At 33.3% G+C, this 25516-nt stretch overlaps 1 protein-coding gene across 1 annotated transcript in view; it reads left to right on the forward strand.

Moving 5' to 3' along the window:
• The window catches only part of LOC145277776 (kinesin-like protein KIF14), a 122648-nt gene that overhangs the window by 22108 nt on the left and 75024 nt on the right, over nucleotides 1-25516 (forward strand). Inside the window, exons 5-11 of the mRNA XM_080129528.1 lie at nucleotides 1157-1240; nucleotides 9798-9905; nucleotides 10753-10869; nucleotides 18118-18242; nucleotides 21128-21226; nucleotides 22338-22411; nucleotides 25244-25376. Coding sequence (XP_079985654.1) covers nucleotides 1157-1240; nucleotides 9798-9905; nucleotides 10753-10869; nucleotides 18118-18242; nucleotides 21128-21226; nucleotides 22338-22411; nucleotides 25244-25376 — 740 coding nt within the window. The remainder of the gene's footprint in view (nucleotides 1-1156; nucleotides 1241-9797; nucleotides 9906-10752; nucleotides 10870-18117; nucleotides 18243-21127; nucleotides 21227-22337; nucleotides 22412-25243; nucleotides 25377-25516) is intronic.

Consider the following 25516-nt stretch of genomic DNA (forward strand, 5'->3'; position numbering starts at 1 on the left):
ATCAAACATACCCATTCCTGTGTCTTCGATACATTTTCTATCATTATATGTAATCAGTTTTTTTTTAAATAGTCAACCATATAGGAGCCTATTCGTGACCAGACACACACACAGACTTTCGGTTGGAAGTAAATTTTCTATATATAAATACTGTTATTTATATTAGTTTGAAGTTTACCATTGCGTATATCAGGTAAACATTACATCCCTTTGATTTCATTAATAATAATATATATATATATATATATATATATATATATACACTAGCAGTTCAGCCCGGCTTTGCTTGGGCCCTATATACTGTTCATAACTTTATGTGCATATGCATGTGTGTGTATATATATATATATATATATATATATATATATATATATATATATATATATTAAAAAGTTTGACTCATGTCCAGGTAAACTACATCTAAAATTTCAAGTGTTTAGACCCAAAATTAGCAGAGGAGTTCGGTAGAGTCTTGAAAGATTAGTTCTTTCAACTTTGACCCCTTGACAGCCAAATTTTTGGCCAAAAATCGATTAAAAAAGCTTGCCCTATATCTGAATACACTTTATTTAATATTTCAAATGTTTAGACCAAAAATTGGCTGGGTAATTTGGTAAAGACTGCAGAGGTCAAATTTTTTTAGCTTTGACTCCAATTTTGACCCCTTAACATTTATTGTTTTGGGCTCAAATCAAATTAAAGTTTGATCCATGTCCAAGTAACCTACATCTAAAATTTCCAGTGTTTATACACAATTATACAATTGGCCGAGGAGTTTGGTAGAGTTTTCAAAGGTCAAATCATTGAACTTTGACCCCTTGACAGGCAAATTTCTGGCCAAAAACCGATTAAAAAGATATTCCCAAATCTCAATACCCCTTATGTCAAATCTCGAGTCTGTAGACTGAAAATTGATAATAGTTTGGTAGGGAAATGTATACACACACACACACACACACACACAATTTCACTTTTATAGATGTATATATTAATTGATCAAAAATTATCAAATTTAACAAACAGTATATTAAAAATCTGAAATGTTTTTATTTCTATCTTGATATTCATAAACCATATTTATGTTTAAAATCTTGAACTCTCATATTTTAATATTTAATGTATTTCTCTTTTCATGTTTATTTTCATATTCAAAAAGTTGAAAGTACGAGAACATCCGATACTTGGACCGTACATTGAAGGTCTTTCCACTCATATGGTCAATTCATTTGAAGATATTGAGGTGAGTTTTGCTGATAATAAATTCCATGATGTCTGTAAATTAAATATTTGAAAAAATCTGCATTCATATCTTTTAATATTTTATTCATTCATCGTTTGTTCCCTGAGTTCACTGGGTGGACATTGGCAATCTGGGAACAAATAACGATAAACGTGCAGTAATAGTAGTAGTAGTATTCTTGAAAAGCTCCAAGATGTAATATATATAAAAACCACACCTTGGACTACACAGAGGATGAAGTCCCTCATCCACCACAGCTTCACCTGCAGTGGTACGAGAACATTCAACTGTATTTCAGCCGCAATAAGAAATATAAGGAGTGTTCCCTGACACTTTCAAAAAACAACTGGACATCTGGCTGTAAAAGATACCTAACCAGCCACCAACACCAGGTTACCAGAGTCCCAACCTCAATCGTCTAGTGAACTGGACCTCTGTATAAAGTGGACAGCCTGGGTGCAGTGGAGCTCCGGCTCAATTGTTTCAATAACCAACGGAATAACACAAACACCCTCTCTCTCTATCTATCTATATATATATATATATATATATATATATATATATATGACTTTCACTACACCGATGAAGACTGAAGGATTGGTCGAAAATTATGTACCTGTAAAAAAAGTTAAAAAATTTTTTTTTCATAATATTTTGTATTCCTGCACGTCACCAATAGAAAACAAATAAAGAAAAGTTATAAGCTTTTATGCTTTTTGTATTCTTTTTTATACATTTCCATTCATATATATATATATATATATATATATATATATATATATATATATATATGTATATAATGAAATCAAAGGAGATGCAGTGTTTACCTGATATAAACAATGGTAAACTTTTCTTAGGATTATTTTCACTTTTCGGATTACCTTTGAAGGAGTCTCCATGCAAGCTGCAAGTTTATTCCGGGTTTGTTTTTATTTTTCTACATCTATTTTTTTTCACTCATTGTTTTAAAGGGCATGTACATTTTTGCAGTTTATGACTATAATAAATTGCAGTTTCATTTAATGATGTAACCAGCAAACTCTAGCATTGTTACAAATATAATTTGCTGATTTCTTTCTGTCTTCTGATGAGAAGAATAGCAAGAACAGCATTCTTTGAAACGCGACTGAATTAGGACTTTGAAAATTGTTTTTTTTTGGGGGGGGGGATATTCAGTTGAACAATAAATTAAATTGTGAATTTCAACTTAGTTTTAATTTCTTTTCTTATATATTTATATATATATATATATATATATGTATATGTGTCAACGTGATTATGCCGTGTATATATATATATATATATATATATACACAGCATAATCGCATTGACACACCGGTTCTTGTCAGATCACCAAAGTTAAACAACGTTGAGCCTGGTTAATACCAGATGGGCGGCGACCATTTGGGAATTCTAGGCGCTAGAGGTGGTCTCTGCTTATCTCGGCATTTGTTTCCAGTTGTCCTGTACATACACTTCACTTACGACTGGTATTTAACAATGTTGACTCTGGAGAGGTGTGGTTGGAGATTGCACACCTCCTGCCACAAAAATTTCATGTGCAGGCACCCCTACGTGGGTATCCATAGTCTGTTAAAGACCGAAGGAACCCTTATATATATATAAATGTGTGATGATGAGCATGGAAAAAACAAACTAAATTAAACATATTGACACAGAAACATTGTTTAAAAAAGGTGATAGTCTCTGATATTTCAATTAGTCATGTCTTAGAATGGAGGTTTTTTATAATAGACTAACGGGGGGTACCCGGCGTTGCCCGGGTATTTAAAAAAAAAACAAAAAACGTTGGCCGGGTGTTTGGAGGTGTAAAAGAAAAAAAAGTTTTAGCAGGAAGGTAGGCTTGAACCCCGAAACCTTGACGCGAAGGTGGAAACGAAAGGGAAAAAGCCAGACACCTAACCATCTCGGCCACGAGGGGAGAGGAATTGGTAAGCGTGTTCAGTTAAGGCTTATAAAGCGAAATATACAGATGCAAGCCAGTTACTGTTTCCCCCGCTTTTCGAAGACGTGGCGAGCTGGTAAAAGTCGGGCAAATTAAATAGAAAGGCAACCCCCATTGTTAAGTCATAGATATTATCATTTAGATGTGATATAAAAAGTTTTAAGGAGTGATCCTCCCCGAGAAGGCCTCGAAAAAAAGCCTTTTGAAGACATATACAAAAAGCGAACATAGATACATACACACATTTTCGCCTTTATATATATATAGATTATACAAAAATAAAGAGTGTGAACCACTTGACGTCCAGCTGTAAGGTTCTGCTGGGGGACGACTATTATACGATGCGACACAATGGAGTGTGTAAATATCTCCACTGGACAATCTGTAAAGTTGAATATCGAATGCAGCAGCAAATCCTGGGAACATATTTCCAAATGTTCTTTCTGGTATGAGTCATATACTATTCACTATGATGATGCAATTCCTACAGCTCGTACCTAGAAAACAGAGCTATTAAACATAACATAGTGATGTGGGACAAGGAGAAAGAAGGAACCTTAATAGAAGTTAGTATCCCTAATGATGCGAAGTTAGGCAGCTGAAAAGGAGAAGATATCAAAATACCAAGGTCTAATATATTACATGAAAAGAAATTGGAATCTTAGGAAGATTATCATTCCAGTATTTATAGGAGCAACTGAACTCCTGATGAATTTCATAAACAACCTGGCAAATATGCCTGGTGAAGCAAATACAAGAGATACAAGCAATTGCACTTAAAGGAATGGTTAGAATCTTAAAAAGATCGCTCGGCTGAAGTGTTTTTATAGTGGGTGAATCTTTAACAGCCGGTAGAATGCCCCATCCCCAACTAGAATAAAATTTTAAAAAATAAAAAGTAGCTGAGAGAAATCTATTCTTTATAATAAGTTATAGCTTTACCCTAAGTGGAAACTGTCATTTTCTCTACTGAAGAGTTCAAGGGGCATATGTTTTTATATATAAAATATAGTCGTCCACTCTAGAAGTGTAAGCCATTTTTAGTTTCAGAACAGTTTCAGATGGTTCGCTGTTACACACAAGTCCTGGGAGGTGACTTGTTTGTAGTAGACAGTTCCACAGAGCAAAATATTCTTACCGTGTCGAGATGGAAAAGAACATGTGAAATTGCTCCAGAAAAGGTTTAATATTTATGAAGCAATTCTGGTTTCTGATTGGTTGGTAACAGAACGTAGTTAATTAGATTCGTCAGTTCTTAGCAGCATCATTTATAAATAGAATCATCCGACTGTGTGGGATCATACCCCATTACAAGTCCAAAATATTGCAACATCCTCCCTATTTTTTATAATGGGGAAGTCCCTTGTGTTTGTTCTGCTCAAAAATAAATATATATTTTTATATTCACTTAGACATAACAAAAATTAGAAATCATTTGGATCTTAGAATTTTAGCATTTAAAAAGACGCCATTTTTAATTGTGTTCAAATGTCAAAAAAGAAAATTACAAAGAGTTTTTTTTTTTTTTTTAAGCAAAAGTATTAGTTACATATTAGTAGGTTAAAGTGTTAATACAAATAAAATGGATACAGTTTAACGTCTTGTCCAGGACAATTTTTTTTTTTTTTTTTTTTTTTTTTTTTTTTTTTTGATATATAGAAATCTATATACATACAGGGCAGTGAAAAAAAAAAAATTCAGTCGAATTCCCCAACAAGTTTTGAGAAAAAACGTAACTTTATCCTTGTTGTGGGTTTCGTAAATACATCAGCGATATTTTGTTCTGATGATACGTAATTCAAAATAATGGATTCCTTTTTTATCTTGTTTTTTATGAAATGGTATTTTATATCTATATGCTTAGATCTTTGGTTGATTGTGTTCTGTGATAAGACTATACTGGCTTGATTATCACAATTAATTTCTACGGGGCTTTTAATTAATTCTGGCTCTAAAATAGTCTTTAGGATATTTTTAAGGTAGAGTGCTTCCTGGGTCTTGTGTGTGATCACAATAAATTCTGCTTCACACGTAGAGAGAGATAAAATCTGTTGCTTTTTAGATTTCCATGAAATAATAGGCCCATTTTCTGAGTCTGAAGCAATACCCAGATACACTCTTGCGATCTTCGTAGTTTGCCCAGTCTGAATTCGAAAAACCTTCTAATTTTAGGGGATTTCTTGATTTTCTAAATACTAACTTCTGTTCTTTAGTTCCTTTTAAATAACGTAGGACTTGTTTAGCTCTGTTTAAATCCTTCATTGTCGGTCGTGATAATTTTTGTGACAGTTTTGTTACTGTATAGCATATGTCAGGCCTGGTTGCAGTCATTAAATATATAAGACTACCTATAATTTCGCGATATTGTGTGTCATTTATTATTTCAGATTCTGTGTGTATATTTTTATTAATATCATTTTCGACCGGTGTAGAGCGTTTCTTGCACTCTCCCATTCCAAATTTTAATAGTATTTTGTCGATGTATTTCGATTGAGTCATCGTAACAAGTCCTTTGCTTTGAGTAAATTCTATCCCCAGAAACCAGGATATTTTGCCAAGATCGGTCATTTTGAATCTTTTACTTAATTTGTTCTTAACATCAGTTAACATTATGTCACAATTTGATGCGATTAAAATATCATCGACCCACAAAACCAAAATCAGTAGTTTATCGTCTTTGTGTTGGGTATATAAACAGGGGTCTACAGCGCATTGTCTAAATTGTTGTTTAATAATATAATCATGAAATACTGTGTTCCAACACTGAGCACTCTGCTTTAGACCATATAATGACTTGTTAAGTCGCCACACGCTATTTTTATTTTTCATTATAAATCCCTCTGGAGGGGTAATATAAATTTCACAGTCTATTGGGGCATTCAAATAAGCATTTTTTCCGTCCATTTGATGGATGTTTAGGTCATATTGTGATGCGACTTGCAATAAAATTCTGATTGTCATTAGGTTTGTGGTCGGTGAAAACGTAGAAAAGTATTCTTTACCGTAAATCTGAGAGCACCCCTTAGCAACAAATCTTGCTTTGTACTGTTCTACGCCTGATGCTGCACTCTTTTTTGTAAAGACCCATCTGGTAGAAATAACATGTTTATCTCTTGGGAGAGGCACTACCGTATAGGTATCATTTTCGGTTAAGGCATCTATTTCTTTTTTTCATGACAATTTTCCATTCATCACAATGTTCTGAATTAATTGCTTCGTTGAAGCTTTTTGGCGCATTTTCCATTGAATAGCAAGTCGATTCGATAAGCTTTTATATTGTCGACCACAAAAAAATCGGGTCGTCTTCTATTTCTTTTGGGATATCTTTCGACTTTATCATCATCATGGACACTCGTCTCCGTCGTTTTCGTTTGTTTTAATTATTTGAGGTAATATAATTTCATCTTCTTCATATGACGGGTTTTCGTCTGTAAAATTAAACGTGTCTGTGAATTTTACACACCGGATTCTTTTTATTTTATTTTTTTCGGGAAAAAATACTAAATTGGCTGGACTGTTTTTATCGTATCCAAGAAATATAACTCTGTCAGCTTTAATATTCAATTTACTCTTTTTCTCTATATATGCGGAGCAAGTTGAACCAAATATATGCATTCTGCTTAAATTTGTTTTTTTACCGCAGAAAGATTCATATGGAGTTTTAGATAGTGTTTTGTTAAAGCACCTGTTGCGTATATAGGCTCCCACCATGAGTGCATACGTCCAGAGGTTTTTAGGGAGTTATGATTCAATGAGTAGGCATCTTGCCATTTCAAAAAATGTCCGCCACGCATGTTCAGCAGTCCCGTTTTGGTGTGGCGATCTAGGAGTTGATGTTTCATGCTTAATATGATGGTTAATTAGTAAAAGTTCAAAGTCTTTATTGGTGAATTCCGTACCGTTGTCAGAGCGAATACACTTGATTTCACCGTAGGGAGCCATGTCGGCTAGATATTTCTTAGTTGCTAGCAGGGTATCAGATTTGTTCTTTAAAAAGTAAACCATTATTAAACCTGAATGGTCATCTACGAAATTCAACACATATCTATAATGTTCTCTGGCCATCGGTTCTACGGGACCGTTCAAGTCACAATGCACCATTGATAGGATTTTTTTGGCCTTTTTGTCTGGTATCTTGTTTTGATAGTTTGTCATTTTCCCTTGCGTACAGACGTCGCAGTTGAAGGTTTTTGATGTTTGTATTTGCATTCCATCAACTACAGTCGGCAACTTTTTGATATCAGGAATATTGCAGTGTCCAAGAATTTTATGCCATGTCTGTAGATCATGGCAGGCGGTTTTTGATGGGACTACGCTATTTAAATAATATAGTCTTCCATTTTCTTTAATGTCAAATACAGTTCCATTCGGGTATGCCAGTTTTGATTTATTGGGGCTAAAGTTTATATTTGCACCTTGTTTTGTGGCACTTGTACAGAAAATATATTTTGTTTAAATTTTGGGATTAGAAGAGAATTAGAATACAGAAACACAGTTCACCTTTATTGTTCTTTAGCGAGATTTTCGCATTGCCTCTTTTCAAAACGATATTATTGACTCAACTCCCGTCAGCTAGTTCTACAAAGTAATTTTGTGGCTTGAAGTTGGGATCAAAATTGATAAAATCAAATTCCTTTGTAATCAGATGTGCCGTGGCCCCACAATCGACAAGAAAATTATTGTTTGTTGAAGCATTAAATGTACACAAAAATAAAAATGTATGTTCGCTAACAGAGCTCTCTACATTTTTAATGTAGTCGCCATTTTGAGTCCTGTATCTACATTGGAAACTCTTGTGATTAGGTCGTCCACAATTATAACAAATAATTTTTGTACTTTTCTTAGGAAAAAACTTGCTTTTGGCAAAGTTGCGTTTTTTATTCATGGCATGGGTATAATTCGATTTTGGTGTTTTTATGTGTGTATTTTTAAATTTCATGATATTTGTGGATTCGATTTTTCTGCGATCATTTTTTTTCAGTTTCTTTGTAACTTCTGAGCGCTACCTTGAATTGGCTAAAAGTCATGGGTTTTTCTTTCTGGGTTATCACGGTGATAAATGGCTTGAAATCACTTGGTAATCCCTTAAGGACCATGGAAATTAACAGACTGTCACATAACTTCACCAGACATTTTTAAAGAATTTGCAGTTGTCTCGGCTCTTATAATATAATCAGTAATAGTTTCAGCTTCCATTCGTTTTAGAGAGGTCAGTTCAGTGTATAAAGAAATAATTTTGGGTTTTCCTTTCGATAAATAATGCTCTCTCAATATGTTTAATGCTTTGCAGCCGTCGTCCAAGGCTTCTCTCATTATCAGTGATAGACTTCGGTCATCTAAACACTGTATTAATTCCGCAAAGACAGTTGCGTTCTTTTCAATGAAGTCGGAGTCGTTTCTGTTCTCAGGTTGTGTTTGTAGTACTTTGTGTAGCTTTTGGATTCGTAGATATCCTAGAAATTTAACTTGCCACAATTCGAATTTTGATTCAGATCCATCGAAATAAAGACGCATGCTGGGCGCATAACCTCTAGAAGTGTAAGCCATTTTTAGTTTCAGAACAGTTTCAGATGGTTCGCTGTTACACACAAGTCCTGGGAAGTGACTTGTTTGTAGTAGACAGTTCCACAGAGCAAAATATTCTTACCGTGTCGAGACGGAAAAGAACATGTGAAATTGCTCCAGAAAAGGTTTAATATTTATGAAGCAATTCTGGTTTCTGATTGGTTGGTAGCAGAACGTAGTTAATTTGATTCGTCAGTTCTTAGCAGCATCATTTATAAATAGAATCGTCCGACTGTGTGGGATCATATCCCATTACAAGTCCAAATATTGCAACAGCTGTTTCCTTGTCTATGACTTCTCAGTGTACCTAGACATAGCAAGTGTATACATACTGGGATTCGAAAATCCAAATGATAGTTCATATATATTTTCTTATTGTTTATCATAATAGATATTTCAAATGATATTTTTGCCTGAAATTTGTGATCTACATATCTATCTTTTTGCCATAATATTGCTCATATCTTGCCTTTTTTTTTGTCTGGTGATATTCTCTTCTCTACATTTGATGATAATGCTATTGTCCTTTGTTGAATTTTTATTCAGACAATTTTTGATCCGCTTTAGCAATCAGTCATCATCGTATCGGATGAATCCGAATATTCTATTGTTGGCATTGGTTTCCACAATATTTTTCTAGTCAGAATTATTTCTAGAAAGACATCTCATACTTATGGGAGGGACCATGTGAAGGTTGCTAACATCTTAAGTGAAAGTGAGTTTTGTGACACAAACTGGATTTGAATTTGAAACACCAAGGTTGTCAGTTCATGTCGTTAACCTAGTGGTTAACGACACAAACTGACACAGGACTTGATGTCAGCCTAAAAAGTCTAAAAAGATCCAGCCTTGGCTTCAGAAGGAGTGCTATGACTTCTCTTACTGGTCTCCCCCTTCTTCTCTGACTTAAACCCGCTGGACTACTTCTGTTTGGTCATACATTGAGAACATCACCAATATGACTACCATCACTTTTCAGCAATCACAATAAAATTAATTTGTGTTTTGTTTTTGTTTTTAATGCAGTGTTGGATTAATCTTGGGAATAAGAATCGTGCAACTGCTGCGACCGGGATGAATGATAAAAGTAGTCGGTCTCATTCCATCTTTACAATGGTGCTCACACAAACGAAGGTAATTTTTATTCCATTAAAAAAATGCCAACAAATGTACCTGTTGACATCAGGTGGATCATCATAACATAATGAAGACGTCGTGTCTGTTTGTAACCGAAGTTTAAAATATTATTTTAAGGGAATATGATGTTAAATCATGCTAATCATTGGACTTAATAATTAATAAACTAGAAATTTATTATTGTAAAACTTTATACTTCGTAGAAAATTTGTTGAATATAAATATTCAACCAAAAAAAAATATTTGTTGAATATAAATATTCAACACATTTTCTATGAAGTATAAAGTTTTACAATAATAAATTTCTAGTTTATTATTTTTTGATATTCTTACTGTAATAGACATATTGTGCGTATGTTTGAAACCAAAACTTAGAATATTATTTAGAAGAAACATGTTCTTAAATAACATTGGTCATTATATCTATGTTCTGTTGCAGTTCAGTGTAATGACTAAGGCTGTGACAACAGCATATTCTTTTCATTATTTTAACTCTCGAGTATATATCCGACACAGTTAATCAACCGATAACCACATCACTCTATATAAAAGCATATAAGATATCAACGGATACACACTCGAGTCAAAATAATGAAAAGAATAGGCCTAGTAATGACCAATATCATTTAGCGCCATATCTGTTTTAAATAAAATTCCCAGTTTTGATTATATACGATCTTCATTATTATGATTTAAAAAAAAAATATTAAAAAATAAATAGAATAGAGATCATAGTTTTTGTAGTGTGAAAATCAAAGAATTAAAAAAAAAAACAACTCTTATAGAAGTATAAACCTTCTACATAATCAAATGTTGACCTTAAATTGAATGATTTTAATTTCAGGCCCAAGAAATCGATGGACAGAAACATGATCATTCTACAACGAGTAAAATAAATTTGGTCGATTTGGCTGGCAGTGAAAGACAATCAACATCTCAGTCGTCTGGTGAAAGATTTCGGGTAAGTGAAAATGTTTTGGAATTTCATTTCTTGATTTGGAAGTTCTTTAAAATAACAGAAAATAAAAATTTTGACTATTGTTCTCATCTTGAGTGTTATTTTCACAACGTTTCAGTTGATGTAACCTTTGACTTTCTTCAGGTTTTTCTGGAATCTTTTTGTTGAATACTGGAATTTTGAACGAAACTCTTTATTTAATCCATGTGGGTAGCATGCTCTTGTTCCATCAGTCATAACTGGGTAGAAGTAATCCTAAGTAATTTGCAATTTTATTTTTGTATTTTTTGAACCCTCAATCTCCAGGAATTTAACTTTTACAATTGAATTTTACCAAATACTTTATGCACTGTGTTAATGGTTTTTGCAGACAATTCTAGTACAAATTTCAGGAGCCTTAAACCTAGTTTTGTTTTTAGATGTAAATATTATTTATTGGTACATATTATTACTAATGTGTGTGCAAATAACACTCAAGATGAGAACAGTAATCCAAAGAATCCAAGTAATAAAACTCTAATGAAAAATATGTTGTGAAGTTTTTTTTTCTTGCTTTTATCCCACACAGCAGGATTCAAAATGGATTCCTTGCTCTACTATATCTGGTCAAAGGCTTGGTCAGGATTAAATCTGTTTAGCTTAAAACCTTGGCATAGGGTATCTGATCACCTTTATTTTGACCATCATCTTGGCTGTTTCTTAGGGACCTTCATTTTGAATTTTGTTTTTTGTGAATGTGTTATTTGAGTGAAGTATATGTCTGTATCACCACAGACAATTTTCACTCCTTTTGTCTGAGATTTGTGTAACATTGTAAATATGGGTATTTCGGAGGACATGGTTAACTTTGGGCTGGCCAAAAATCCAATGCAACATTTGGTTGCCATGATCAATTGTCTTTTTGCTTAGACTTGGAGCAAGCAAAATGTCATATGGTATTATGGATGTGAAATCTCAGCTTTTTAGAAGACTTTTGCTTTATTGTAATGTAGAAAAGGTGGAATTCCACTTTTTTTTGTTCAAGAAAAGTAGGATTTATGCTTAATTTTTTTTTGTTTTTTTTTAAGACTGATTTTTGTCTTAACTTGATTTATTTCTGTTATTTTTTCTTTTTCTTTTTTTTTCCTCTCCTTTTTCTATTTTTATCTTGTCTAGAAATGTTAATTTTATAAATATCAAATGATTCATGATGGGGAGAATTAGGGCGATAAAAAACTTGATTCATCAAAAAAAATGACTTCCTGTCTCCCCCACATACAAGTGCACTTAGAATTTTTCTTTTAGCAATCATTTATTTATCCTTTGGACCAAACACATATCTAGGTTTCAAATAATTTATTAGTAAAAAAAACAAAAAACTTTTGATGTCCTTTTTTGAAAAGGTAATTTTAATAGAATTTTAATGAATTTAAAAGCAAAGTTGAAGTTAAACTATCAGTCGATACTTTCATTAGGAGGGAGAATAGCAAATCTGCAATGCCTTTTTACTAAAAAGGCATTGCAGATTTGCTATTCTCCCTCCAATGAGATTCTATATTTTTTAGGTGAAAAGTTTCTCATGTTGTCTAAGTCTGCTTACAACTACATAGTAATTGACACCAATATATTAGATGGTATATTATAATTTGGGCGGTATTTTACAATTTGTCATTGTTCTGAGGGGGACAATTCTTTTTTACTAAGAGATTCGTTCATCTTTTCACTGGTGCTACCAAATCAGGCTGTCTATTGGCTTCCTGACACGAGGTCCTGGATATGACCTTAAACTATATCCGATGGTGAGGCCCCAGCTGGGGAGTGTGGAGCCACCCTTTAATCGCCATGGATCCCAGGTCCACTCTGATCCGGAGTGGTAGTACCTGTTAGGGTCCCAACTATGGATTAAATAGAAACTGACTTGCAAAAAACGAATATATTCTATTAAAAAATTTTTCTTCAAAATCAACGGATTCAGCATTAAATAACCTGAAAAGGGTTGATATGCCGTAAAACAAAAACAACCAACCAACCAATCCTGACACGAAATGCACATACATACATTGATGTTCCTTTTTGTTTTTCTATTCTCTTCTAAAACTTAATTATGTTCTGCAAAAACAAAAACAACAGCCCCCCCCCCATGCCTTTTTTTTCTCCTCCCCTACTTCCCAACTCTGTCGGTAGGGTATTAGAATGCACAGACTGCCCCCCCCCCCAGTAGAGGGTAAAAGTTCCCCATGGGTGGCATCTTGTGTGACACCTTGGAATTAAATTCTGGTGGTTGAGGGTTGTAGAGGATAGAAATAAGTTCCTCTCCTTCCTAACACACCACTTTAGTCCTTACCTCAGCTAGATGGGCAGTCGGAGACGCCCGCTCCGATCTATTGGCTGGTAAATCGGACAAACAGATCTAAATCTGACAAATATAAGAAATTCACTCATGCTCCCCACATTATACAATAAACAGATTTAGTAAGCGGTGGCTTATGGGTCAATCAACTTGTTGGACAAATGGATCTAACACGACTGGAAAACTGATATTCTTACTAAAAAGAGGCTCTAAATAAACTTTTAGTGAAAATGGACGAAATACAGATGCTTGGATCCACCAGCGAGAAGGGTATACCTCTCCTGTATCCCTGCTGCTGTTGGGGCGAATGGGTTTTCCTCCCTCAACACCTCCTATATAGGGCTCCAAGGTGGGTGGGGAGCACGAGAGATGAAAAATCAATAAACTCCCAGTATGGCCTACAACAAGCCTCCAAAAAAAAAAAAAAAAAAAAAAGGCACCATAGTGAAATCACTGACCCCATAAGCTAAGACTCAGAAGCCGAAAACAAAAACCAAACCTTCCCTACATACATTGTTATAGAAGCGATTGAAGGAGAGCAAATGACTAAAATTTCTCCATTCAAAATAGAAAGAATCTTATCAACCAAAAACAGTAAAAAAAAAACTAAGAAACGCCACATTACTGATAGAAACGACAAACCAGAAACAAGCAACAGAAATTTCCAAATGGAAACACTTTGACGATCGAAAAATCAAAACCTACCCCCATAAAACATTGAAAACGTAGCAAAGCTGTGATTAGGAGTCTTGAACTATCACTGTGCTCCTTAGAAGAAATCAAAAACAATCTAAAAAACCAAAACGTCATTAACGTCAAAAGAATTCAAATTAAAAAAGAACCGGTGAAATCATCAACACAAACATATATCCTAACATTTGACACTCATCAAACCCCTAACAATGTAAAAATAGGATATGAAAAAATAAATACTGAAGTTTACATCCCAAATCTACTTGGGTGTAACAATTGCCAACGATATGTACACCATAGAGACCAGTGTACATGACCCCCAATCTGCGTGGGATGTGGAGATAATGAGATACACAATGACTGTCAAAAGGAACCAAAATGCGTTAACTACAATACAAAATTTACAACAATCAAACAAAATGCAGAGAAATATAAATTCAACTTCAAATCAAAAAATCTTGAAAACTATAATAAACTCCTTTCACTAACTGAAGTAGAAGATTCCATCGAAAGATCCCATAACATCGCTGTAGGACCAGATGAAATTCACTACGAATTCCTGAGACAGCTACCTGCTGAAACGTTAAAACTCCTATTAAGAATCTTTAACAAAATATGGACAGAAGGCGATTTCCCAGATATATGGAGATTGACCACAATAATAGCAATCCCCAAACCAGAAAAAGAAAACTCAAACCTGCGAAACTATAGACCAATTTCACTAACCAGTTGCTTGTGTAAAATAATGGCAAGAATAGTTAATGACAGACTAGTGTGGTACTTAGAATCCAACAACATTATCTCTAACCTACAGTGCGGTTTTTGTAACAAAAGAAGTACAATCAACCATCTGATTCACCTAGAAACAGCTGTAAGAGAAGCATTTATAAGGAACAAACACTTCTCAGCAATCTTCTTTGACTTGGAGAAAGCATACGACTCTACCTGGAAATTCAGAATAATGAGAGATCTTAAACTCAATCTTAAAGGCAGGGTAATACAATTTATAAAGTGCTTCTTATCAGATCGCAAATTCAAAGTCTGTATTGGATCAACCTATTCAGACACCAACATCCAAGAAGAGGGAGTCCCACAAGGGAATATACTATCTGTAACCTTGTTTAGCGTTAAAATAAACAGCATAACAAAATGCCTAACTCCCAGTGTTGACGGATCTTTATATGTAGATGACCTCCTGATATGCTGCAGGTCAAAATATACACATATCATAGAGTGCAAGCTCCAACAATGCCTAAATAGATTAAAAAAGTTGGACAGTAGAAAATGGATATAAATTCTGTGAAAAAAAATCCAAATGTGTACACTTCTGTTAAATGAGGAAACTCTATAACGACCCTTGTTTGAAACTTGAAAATACAAAAATTCCCATTGTAGACGAATATAAATTCCTAGGTTTGATATTTGATAAAAAAAAAAAAAAACTGACATTCATCCTCCACCTGAAGAACCTGAAAACAAACTGCAATAAAAGACTGCAGCTGCTGCACATTATAGCCCACACAGAATGGGGTGCAGATAAAAAAACCCTTCTTAAACTATACAGTTATAAATGTATATTTGTGCATGCGTAGAAGTAACACGTTTAGTAGACTTATGCCTGCCAAGTTCAAATCTATTTTAAGTTTTGATCCCTTAGCAGATATTTTTACTGGCTGCAAACCAAATTTAATTTGTTCCACAGGTCCAAATCCCCTATCTGTCAAGTTTCAAGTCTGTAAACTGAAAATTGACTGATAATGTTATTTTAATATCTATTTATGAAATTAAATAACTTCCCAAATTTTCAGTATTCTAAGATTAAACTGTAAAATAGAAAGTCAAGCTTCTAGATTCCTTTCAAATTTCAAAGAGTTATAACAGAATTTTGTTTCCCAACTATTAATATAAATAACATTATAATGAGACAATTTTTATTTTTGTTCCTTTTCTCCACGTTAAAAAACGACCCTGGTGTCTAACTCTGTCCCGTGGGGAGGCATAGTAAATAGGAACATTATAATGGTTGATTAGTTTACAATACTATAGTATTTCAAAATTAGCTAGGAATTTTCAGAGCCTTTAAACTAATAGTTTAAATTAACATTTAAAGGCTAAAATCAAATAAAAACGAAGGAAACGCATTCTTAAAATCCTTCTATTGGAAATTTATCAATGTTGCTCGCTTTTTCTTAATGCTTGAAGAGTTGTCTCCCTTTAACGCTTATATGATGTAAGGATTTAAATAAACTGGAGTTGCATCCCTTTGTCTGTTAACTGATGACTTGTGTATTAGAATTGGGTGACTCGGTTATCTCCTCTTTGACTGTTTTTATATAAAGGCTCATATGCAACGTGTCCTTTCTCTTTCATGTAAACTTGTTAAAATAAACAGACATGTCTTTCTGCGTCTGTGTGTAAAAAGCTAAAAAGTTTTATGTTGATGATTTATTTGCTTTGTCATCATTAATATATCTTCCAATCAGAAGTCATTTAAGAAACAAAGATACCTTTTCTTTATTTACTTTGTAATTAACTTAAAGGTTATTAATTAACCCAACACCTTCTCATAATGCATTTCCTTTACAGGAATGTGATATTAAGTTGAATTTATTTATTTATCATTATTTTATTTATTTTTTTTTTTTTTTGAGATCTTTCAAAATTTATAATTGGAAAGATTATTCAATTCAATGAAGGAATATATTAGTTTTGCAATAAACTTAATTAAATTTAAATCCTATAAACATTTTCAAGTTTTTTAGTGTTTTTTTTTAACTTAAAATTTATAAATCAAGATATATTTTTATTTATAGATTAAAAAAACAATAACAATAAAACTAAAAAGCAAGTGAATGCTGGTCAATATGTTCTAAATTATTACTTTCCTAAAAAATTGATTTGATTTTGAAATTTACTTATTTATTAAATTCTATTTATTTATTTAAATATTTAGTTTTTAAAATATAAATCACATTATTCACACGCACAATATCTTGTGAGATAATTTTATAAGTCGAGATAACCGTGTTTGTTAATTACCATGACTGCAACGCTACCAATATGTATGCACGAAATCAAGAGAAGGAGATGACAACTATTTTTTTTTTCTCTTTTTCTATCTTTTTTTAGTTTATTTAATCATAAGAGTTCTTTACAAAAATTTGTAGGAGAAAAACATGTAAAAACAAGAAAGTGACAAATTTAGAAATTAAAAAAAAAAAATGTTTAATAAGTGGAATATTTTTTTATTGAAAAATATGATTAAAAATCTTTCTTTAGTATGGTTGTATTCAATAATAGCGATTTGTATGGCACGCTAGCAACAAGGCAGCGCCCAGAAGTCACCCGGCTCTCCACTACAAGGACTTTGGAAATATGATTTGAAACTGACTAGCATCGACCTAGGCAGCTGGGAACAGCTAGCAGATGACTTTGGTGCCTGGCGAAGTGTTGTACAACAGAGTGGGGAGAAGACAGGACAACAGAAACCTGATGGTGGAGGACAGAAGACACCACAAAGCGATGCCAAAAGGCCGCAGACCCCAACACATCATCCTCCTTCCTGTGCCCATGTGGCAGAGACTGTCATTCTTGAATAGGGCTCCGGAACCACACTCGAAGATGTCCAAAAACAATTTGCTAAAACAACAAAGCGCATGTCATTATCTCTCAAGATAGAAAATTGCCTACTCATTCAATAATGTATAAATATTAAATCCTTGCGGATGGAGGTTACATTTTTGTTATAAATTTGTATTTTTTTTTTTTAATTAATTCAGTAAATAAGGATTCTGTTTTATTTAATTATTTTTAATGAATGAGTCTATTTCACTAGCAGGTCTACCCGGAGTTGCCTCGGACCATAAAAATAAGAGGTTAAAAACTAACATTTTTATATCAAAATTTATATCTCTCTATATATGTCTTTTTATCTTTCTCGCTTTCCTCCTTCCCTGTTTTTACATCCCTCCAATTTCATCTCCATTCAACTTGTTACCCATTTCTCGTTTTAATTGTATTGAAAATAATAATGTAAGTCACTCATCTCGCCTTTATATAATAGATAACATTGGAAAAACATCCAGGGCAGCATCAGTCAAGATAATACCAACCTTGTGAGAGTTTTTTTTGTACTTTTTGATTTTTAGATGGACATACAAACACACATACCCACAGGCGTTTGCCCTTTATATAATGGATGTTTGACTTTTTTTCTTTTTTTTTTCTAGGAAGGTATCAACATTAATAAATCATTGATGACCCTTGGCAAAGTTATCTCCCTTTTGTCTGAAATCTCGTCCAATGGAAGCAAGAAGAAAATATTTATTCCTTATCGAGATTCTATTCTAACCTGGTAAGATATTTCGTGATTGTTTCCATTAATGCACAAGTGAAATATAACAGTTTAAAATAAATTAACAGAAAAACTATTTGATGTGCTTATATATTGGGCAAAAGTAGATATCTACACCAAAATTATTGAGTAAAATTTTAATTAAAAAAAATCATTTTTTTCATACCTGTCCAATTTCAAATTGGACCCCCACCCATTTGTCATTTTTAATTTAGAAGAGTTATGTAGGATGAATAAAAAGGGGAGATAATCAGTCATAAAAATGGGTTTCGTACAACTTGGAATCGGACATATATGAAAAAAACTAATTTTCATTTTCTTATTAAAATTCTACTGAATAATTTTCCATAAATTTTGGTGCGAACATCTTTTGCCTGATATGTAAGCATATCAAATAGTTTTTGCGTTAATTTATTTTGAACTGCCATATTTCATGTGTATTACTGGAAACGAGTGCAAGATATTTCTCATTTCTTTAGCAAATTTTTTTTTTATATTGACCTAAGTTTTCAACATTTAAGTAAATATTTTTATGATTAACTTTTATGTATGCATTTTTAGCAACCATCCCTTCATCTTGCTGAAGACACAACTGTTTATTCTATAAAGTAGCTGAACAGGACACTGATAGCCTGTTGATGTGGCTAGAATAAAAGGTTCTTGTGCAGAATTCCCTCGATACTAAAAAAGAAAAACTTTTATAATGCATGTATCTGTAATGAAACAAAAATAGCATATTCCAAATATGTAAATTGATCAAATAGTTTTATTTTTATAAAAAAAAATCATTTTTAAGCGATTAATGGTAAGTTATAGGCATTACAACATAAATCTAGTAAATCAAATCATTGCTGAGTTATCTCCTTTTGTTATTTTTTCAGAATAGTGGACGAGACGGTCGCTCCTTAGATACGCATAAAATTTCATTTTCTTACATAAAAATACAACTTAATCAATTTACGTGATTTTTTTTTTTTTGTTAATATTTTTGCTTTGTCATGGGTGTGTACATTATATATATATATATATATATATATATATATATATATATATTTGGCGCTTTAGAATTACACTTAATTAAAAAGCAGAAATAGAGAAAAATCTTTATAATTTACATAATCATCACGGAACGAAGATGTTTTGTTCCAAAAATCATGTCAATTGGTCAAGTAGATTTTTTTTTTTTTTTTTTAATGATTTTATTTTTTTAATTTTAAGAGTAAATTGTAGCAATTACAAGGCTGATTTTGATCTTGATAGTTCGAATTGAGTTATCTCCCTCTTATTTCTAAAATATGGCTGATCAAAACATAGCATATCACTTAATGATAAAATATGATCTATTTTTGTGAAAAAAGACCTATATGATCAATTTACATAATTTTTGGAATATGATGTATTTGTTCCATGATGAGTATGTTTTTTTAAAATGTGATGAAGTGTAACACACATACACAGACACACACATATATATATATATATATATATATATATATATAAGATGAAGTAAAGTAAAATTTATTGAAATAATGTGGAAAACATTCATATTTGTTTAACTATTCTGAATACTTCATTCTAATAATTCCTTTCTGGAAAACCAGCTTATTCAACTGAAGCTGTCTACTGCTTGTACCATTTATACAGAAAGGTATGGAGGATTACATTGCAAATTAATTCTCTCTCTGTGTGACAAGCTGCATGCTGAAACCATTTAAAATGTTGCTGTAATAAGACAGACTGCAGAGAATAGCAACTTACACATGGATGGTTTTGATGCAAAATTGTCAAAGAATTTCAACTTCTGCTGTTCCATCACACTCATAGGACATGTCTCGCATATATTGAGGGGGAGGGTCAACCATACGATAGATTGGTAGACACACCTCTTTGTTGATATTGCAATCTCAAAGTGTAATATTTTCAATAAAAATTTTTTTTATATATATGTGGGTCTTTTATCATTTTTGTCTGCTGCCACCGCTTCTCTTCATCATTGCAGTTTCATCTCGTGGTTATAATGCAAAAGCTTTCATTCAGGAAAGACACAAGAAGATGTTTACTGAGAGTTATTAAAGGTTTTATTTTTAGAGAGAATTTACTTAAGAGAGACAGATGTTCTCTTAGTTAATTATTTAGTCATTTAGTTTAACTTGTTGACATGTGGACAGATGTTAGATCAATGTAACATTTCGCACTTAGCAATTATAAATGGTTTTTACATTATTGGCCAACTGACTCCGGTAACATATGGCAGGCTCACATCATTCAATGTCGCCCAATTGGCTTCCATTGAGAAGCTGATTTGAAAACCTTTGCTTTCTCTCAGCTCTCATTCATCATCTTGACCCACGCCTCTTATCAAAACTTTGTCGAACTTATCTAACCTTCACTTAGCTTTTACCTTACATGTCGGCCATTCTTGATTTAACCCTGAGAATGATTTTGTTTTACAGATTTGGGTTATAATGACATGCACTCAGCGTGACCCTTATCAAAATCTACACAAGCTAACTTGATTGCTATTGACATAGTGTCCTTAAAATGTAACAAGTGTTTGATTATTTAAAAAAAAAAATTTTTTTTCTGAAAATCGCTCCAGACAAGACATGAAACCACATGATGTAAGGAGCTAAAAAGAATACCACTTAAAGATCAAAAACTTGCCAACGATAAGTGTTAGATGTAATAGATTCTGATCCAGAAAACAGCAATTCTTCACCTTTGTCAGAAACATCGCTCATGGAATGTGAGGACTAAAGGACAAAATAAGGGAAGCTGTGAAAAGTAAATTCATGATCAACTTTCTACTTTCCTTGATTGCATGCAGATTAAATGTTAAACGATTCTGTCTTATTTTGATTCATTTTTCAAACTTATTTTTTTAGGTTATTGAAAGAAAGTCTTGGTGGTAATTCCAGAACAGCCATGATTGCTACTGTTAGTCCGGCAAATTGCCATGCAGAGGAAACCCTCAGTACGCTTAGATATCCTTTTTTAAAAATAATTATTTCACTCTTATTTTCAGTAATCCAATATATAGTGTATCACAAAAGTGAATACACCCCTCACATTTCTTCAAATATTTAAGTATTCCTCTTCATGAGACAACACTGAAAAAATGATTTTTTGACACAACGAAAAGTAGTCTGTCTGCAACATATATAAGAGAGTTCATTTATTTTCCCCTCGAAATAACTCAAAATGTAGCCATTAAAAACTAAATACCTGGCAACAAAAGTGAGTACACCCCTTACGAAAAAGTTGTCAACATTAACATGCAACATGTCAACTCTCAATATTTTGTGTCGACATCATCATTATCCAAAACTGCCTTTACTCTCCTGGGCATGGAGTTTACCAGAGCTTCACATGTAGCCACTGGAATAATCTTCCACTCTTCAATTATGACGTCGCGGAGCTGACAAATATTTGAGACTTTGCGCACCTCCACCTTCTGCTTGAGGATGCCTCAAGATGTTCTATTGGGTTCAAGTCTGGAGACATGCTTGGCCAGTCCAACACCTTTACCCAGAGCCTCTTCAGTAAAGCAGTGGTTGTCTTGGATGTGTGTTTTGGGTTATTGTCATGCTGGAATACTAATCTGCAACCCAGTTTCTGGAGGAAGGTGGATCATACTCTGCTGCAGTATTTGACTGTACATGTTGGAATTGATGTTTTCCTCAATGAAATGTAACTCTCTAATATCTGCAGCACTCATGCAGCCCCAGGCAATGGCATTCCCACCACCATGCTTGACTATAGGCATGGTACACTTATCTTTGTACTCTTCAAATTGGTGTGCATGGCTGTCACCCCAGGAGGAAGCCTCTTATGAAGGCTATATACAAGAGAGCCCGCAAACAGTTTGCTGAAGACATGTCAACAAAGCTCATAGATTACTGGAAGCCTGTCCTATAGTCTGATGAGACAAAATTTAATGTGTTTCATTCCGATAGCTATATTTTGAGTTATTTTGAGGAGAAAATAATAACTATTATATATTCGGCATGTGTGTGTATGTATATATATATATATATATATATATATATATATTTTTTTTTTTTTCAAATTGTTATCCTCCTTAACGTAATAAAAATATGCTCAGCAGGCAAGGTTTATTGTGAACAGAGTGCGGATTAATGAAGATACAAAAACAAAAAAGATTCAAGGTCAGATTTTCTTTGTTCGTTTCAAACAGTTTTAATTATTTAATTTAATCAAGGTCAAATTTTGTTTATTTGTTTTAAATATCAGAAAATTAACATTTAATTAAGTGGCAATTAGTGTTTTTTTGATTTTTTTTTTTTTAAATTAAAAAAATTAAAATGGAGTAGTTTTAGAGAAAATTTCTAATGAATTATTTTAATTAGGTCTGTTAGGATTGAAATATGCATTTTAATGTTTTATCATTTTGAATGTTTTAATCTGATGTAAATCATGATGCACGTCACTCTCTTCCAATATTTTTTTTTTTTTAGTCCATGATCTCTAACTCTAAAACCCATCAATAGTACACAGAAGCAGCTATCCTAGTGTAAAACTATCGTTTGTCGGAAAGTGTGACTTGGTTTGTCCATGGTGTGGTGATGTGACTGGGATAGTTATGTCCTGGGCATGGCAACAAACTCCCCAGGTGTGAACCATGATGAAACAATAGGCACATCCTCTTTAGATTAAGAGGTTGACATGTTGTCAGCTATATCTTCTGGTGGATCTTCTCTTCAAGTTCTTTGCCAATGTTATTATTGGCAGGACTGCTGTGCTGAAATTGAACACTGTATGAAATAAACAAACACATCTTTTTTATAAAAATAGAACTTTATTTAACAATTATAGAAATGTTTTAGAACCCGAGAGTCGAAGCCTGTGACCCATTGCCTTTGGTGGGGTGCCGATTTCAATAGCTACAGCCATTGCCAACTGCAATTGGATCCAAACTGAATTGCAATTCTTCTGTCATAAAAAAATGAGGGAAAGGTAATGAGAGAAAGAAAGATGAAAAAGAGAGAGAGGGATACCTGCATACACATGAACAAGAAACAAAGATATACTTGTTTTGTTTTTCAAATCTTGTTGTCAGCTAAGCAAGTTTGACCTTTCGTCACCTCTGTACCCTCTTTGTTTTGACTTTGCTGAGATTTTGTAAACATCTGTCAATCTAAGTCTGATTTGGTGCTGACATTTTAAGATAAAAACAGCACTGACTTGATTTTACTTGTCTCCCTGTAAAAAATGTAATATGCAGCTGCAGGCATGATTAAACTCACAACACGAGTTTGTAGTGTGATTCAAGTCTTGTCTGTAGCTGAATACTTGATGCTTCACCAGGGCTATCAAGGGTATTTTTTTATTGTGACGCTATCACTAGATCGGTTGCCTACCACAGCTTAAGAGAGGCCCATCTACCTTTTGAGAGATGGATAGACCGCGTCAGTTTTTCAACCTGGTATTTTACTTTGCGGTACATACAGCATCTTGCCTTCCGAAATGGTCACCTATCTGGTACTGGTCAGGCAGGATATTGCTTAATTTCGGTGATCTGGTGAGAACCCTTGTGTCAACATGATTGTACTGTACATACTTGTCTCCCCATGAGGACAATAAAATACAGACAGAGGCGTTTATATGTAGGGAGCTCAAGAGCTGCCCCAGAAAAGGTTTTTCATCATTGTGCCACACCACTATTTGGTTTTAACAATGCACCAACTATAACTCTTAAAAAGCCACAATGAGAACTGGCTCATATTCTTACAAAACTATTCAGCCATTGCTTAAAAAGCTAAGTGTTTCTTATCATTTGGAAATCTTCATCAGTTTTTCCAGTATTTAAAAATACTGGCGATCAATCAGTCTCTTATGCATCATTATTAAATTGCTTGAATCTGTTATAAATCAAGAAGTTGTCAAGCACCTCATCAAAAACAAACTACTCGGTAGCAAGCAATATGGATTTTGTCCTGCAAGATTAACAGCTGATGTGCTGACTGTAATATCACACAAAATCATTGAATCTATTGACAGTTTTTGGTTGTAGATATATCTAAGGGATAAAGTTTTATTCCATAAGCTTGCTGGCTATGGAATATCTGGAAATGTTTTCTCCATCATGGAATCCTTTCTCTCTGATAAGTTTTTAAAAGTAGTAATTGATAGTGTAATGCTATCGCTTAGGGAAACTCTGAGGGCCGGTTACACATGGGCTTTATCAGTGTGGCTAACATCAGGAGATCCAACCAACCTCCAGGCCAGTGAGGGAGTAAGGGGCATTGATGATTACTGCTAAGTCTATTCTGGGTCTCTGTTTAAGCTAGCATACGTCAACTAGTAGTTGCAGGATGGATATATATGTGACTGACAGATTGGACGTAATAACCAAACGAACATGGAAACCATGACTGTTTGAGTTGACTCTGCAAATGATGAGAAATCATCATTTTGGCTGTGATTATTAAGTGTTAAAGAAAGTGTCAAGTTAGAGATTGAACCCAGCTGACCACACGCCATTAGCAGACCATGGGATTTTAGGTGTCCTTGAGAGGTTTTGGGATGCAAAGGAAAAAGCCTGAGAAACAGTTGATCAATAAACAGCCGATAATGGCATAGTGGCTGTTGATTGGCTAGGCAAGGAATTGCATGTCACCAACCCATACCATTTCTGAGTATATGCTTTGAACGAAGTAAAAAATAAATAAATAAATAAATAATGAAAGAAAGAAATTAAGACAGTCATACACTCGCTGGGCGAATCAACACAGTTGCATGGAAATATTTATTCACTCTGAATTTTTTAATTCTTTTCTTTTTACTGTTTTTTTTATCTCTGCCTGTTATCCATTGTTCAGCGTTGATAATTGTTTACAATATATTCTTATAGGATTCTTCTACGATTTGAAAAGAAAAATTAAAAAAAAAGAAATCTTTTTTTTTTTTTTTTTAATTATTTTTTTTAATTGTATAAGAAGTCTAAATTTACTCTTTTCTTTTGCTGACAAACTTAATAGAACTCCTGGCTGAAATTAAAAAGCTTAAATCGACAAAGAATGAAAAAAATATTCAAGTTGCCAGTTTGGACGAGATCGCTGCGCTACGTACAGAATTGGAGAAAAAGGAAAAAGAATTGAGTGAAACTAAAAGGTAATTTTTTTTATTTATTTATTTTTTTTTTTTTACTAATTTTTAGATGCGGAATATCCATTTCTTGATAGGTTCAGAAAAGTAACACGCACTTCGGCTCCTTAATAATTGGAAAAGATTAAACTCCAAAATTCTTTAGC

The sequence above is a fragment of the Euprymna scolopes genome, chromosome 1, assembly GCF_053919585.1.
Source record: "Euprymna scolopes isolate OS-2025 chromosome 1, ASM5391958v1, whole genome shotgun sequence".
Classification (NCBI taxonomy): domain Eukaryota; kingdom Metazoa; phylum Mollusca; class Cephalopoda; order Sepiida; family Sepiolidae; genus Euprymna; species Euprymna scolopes.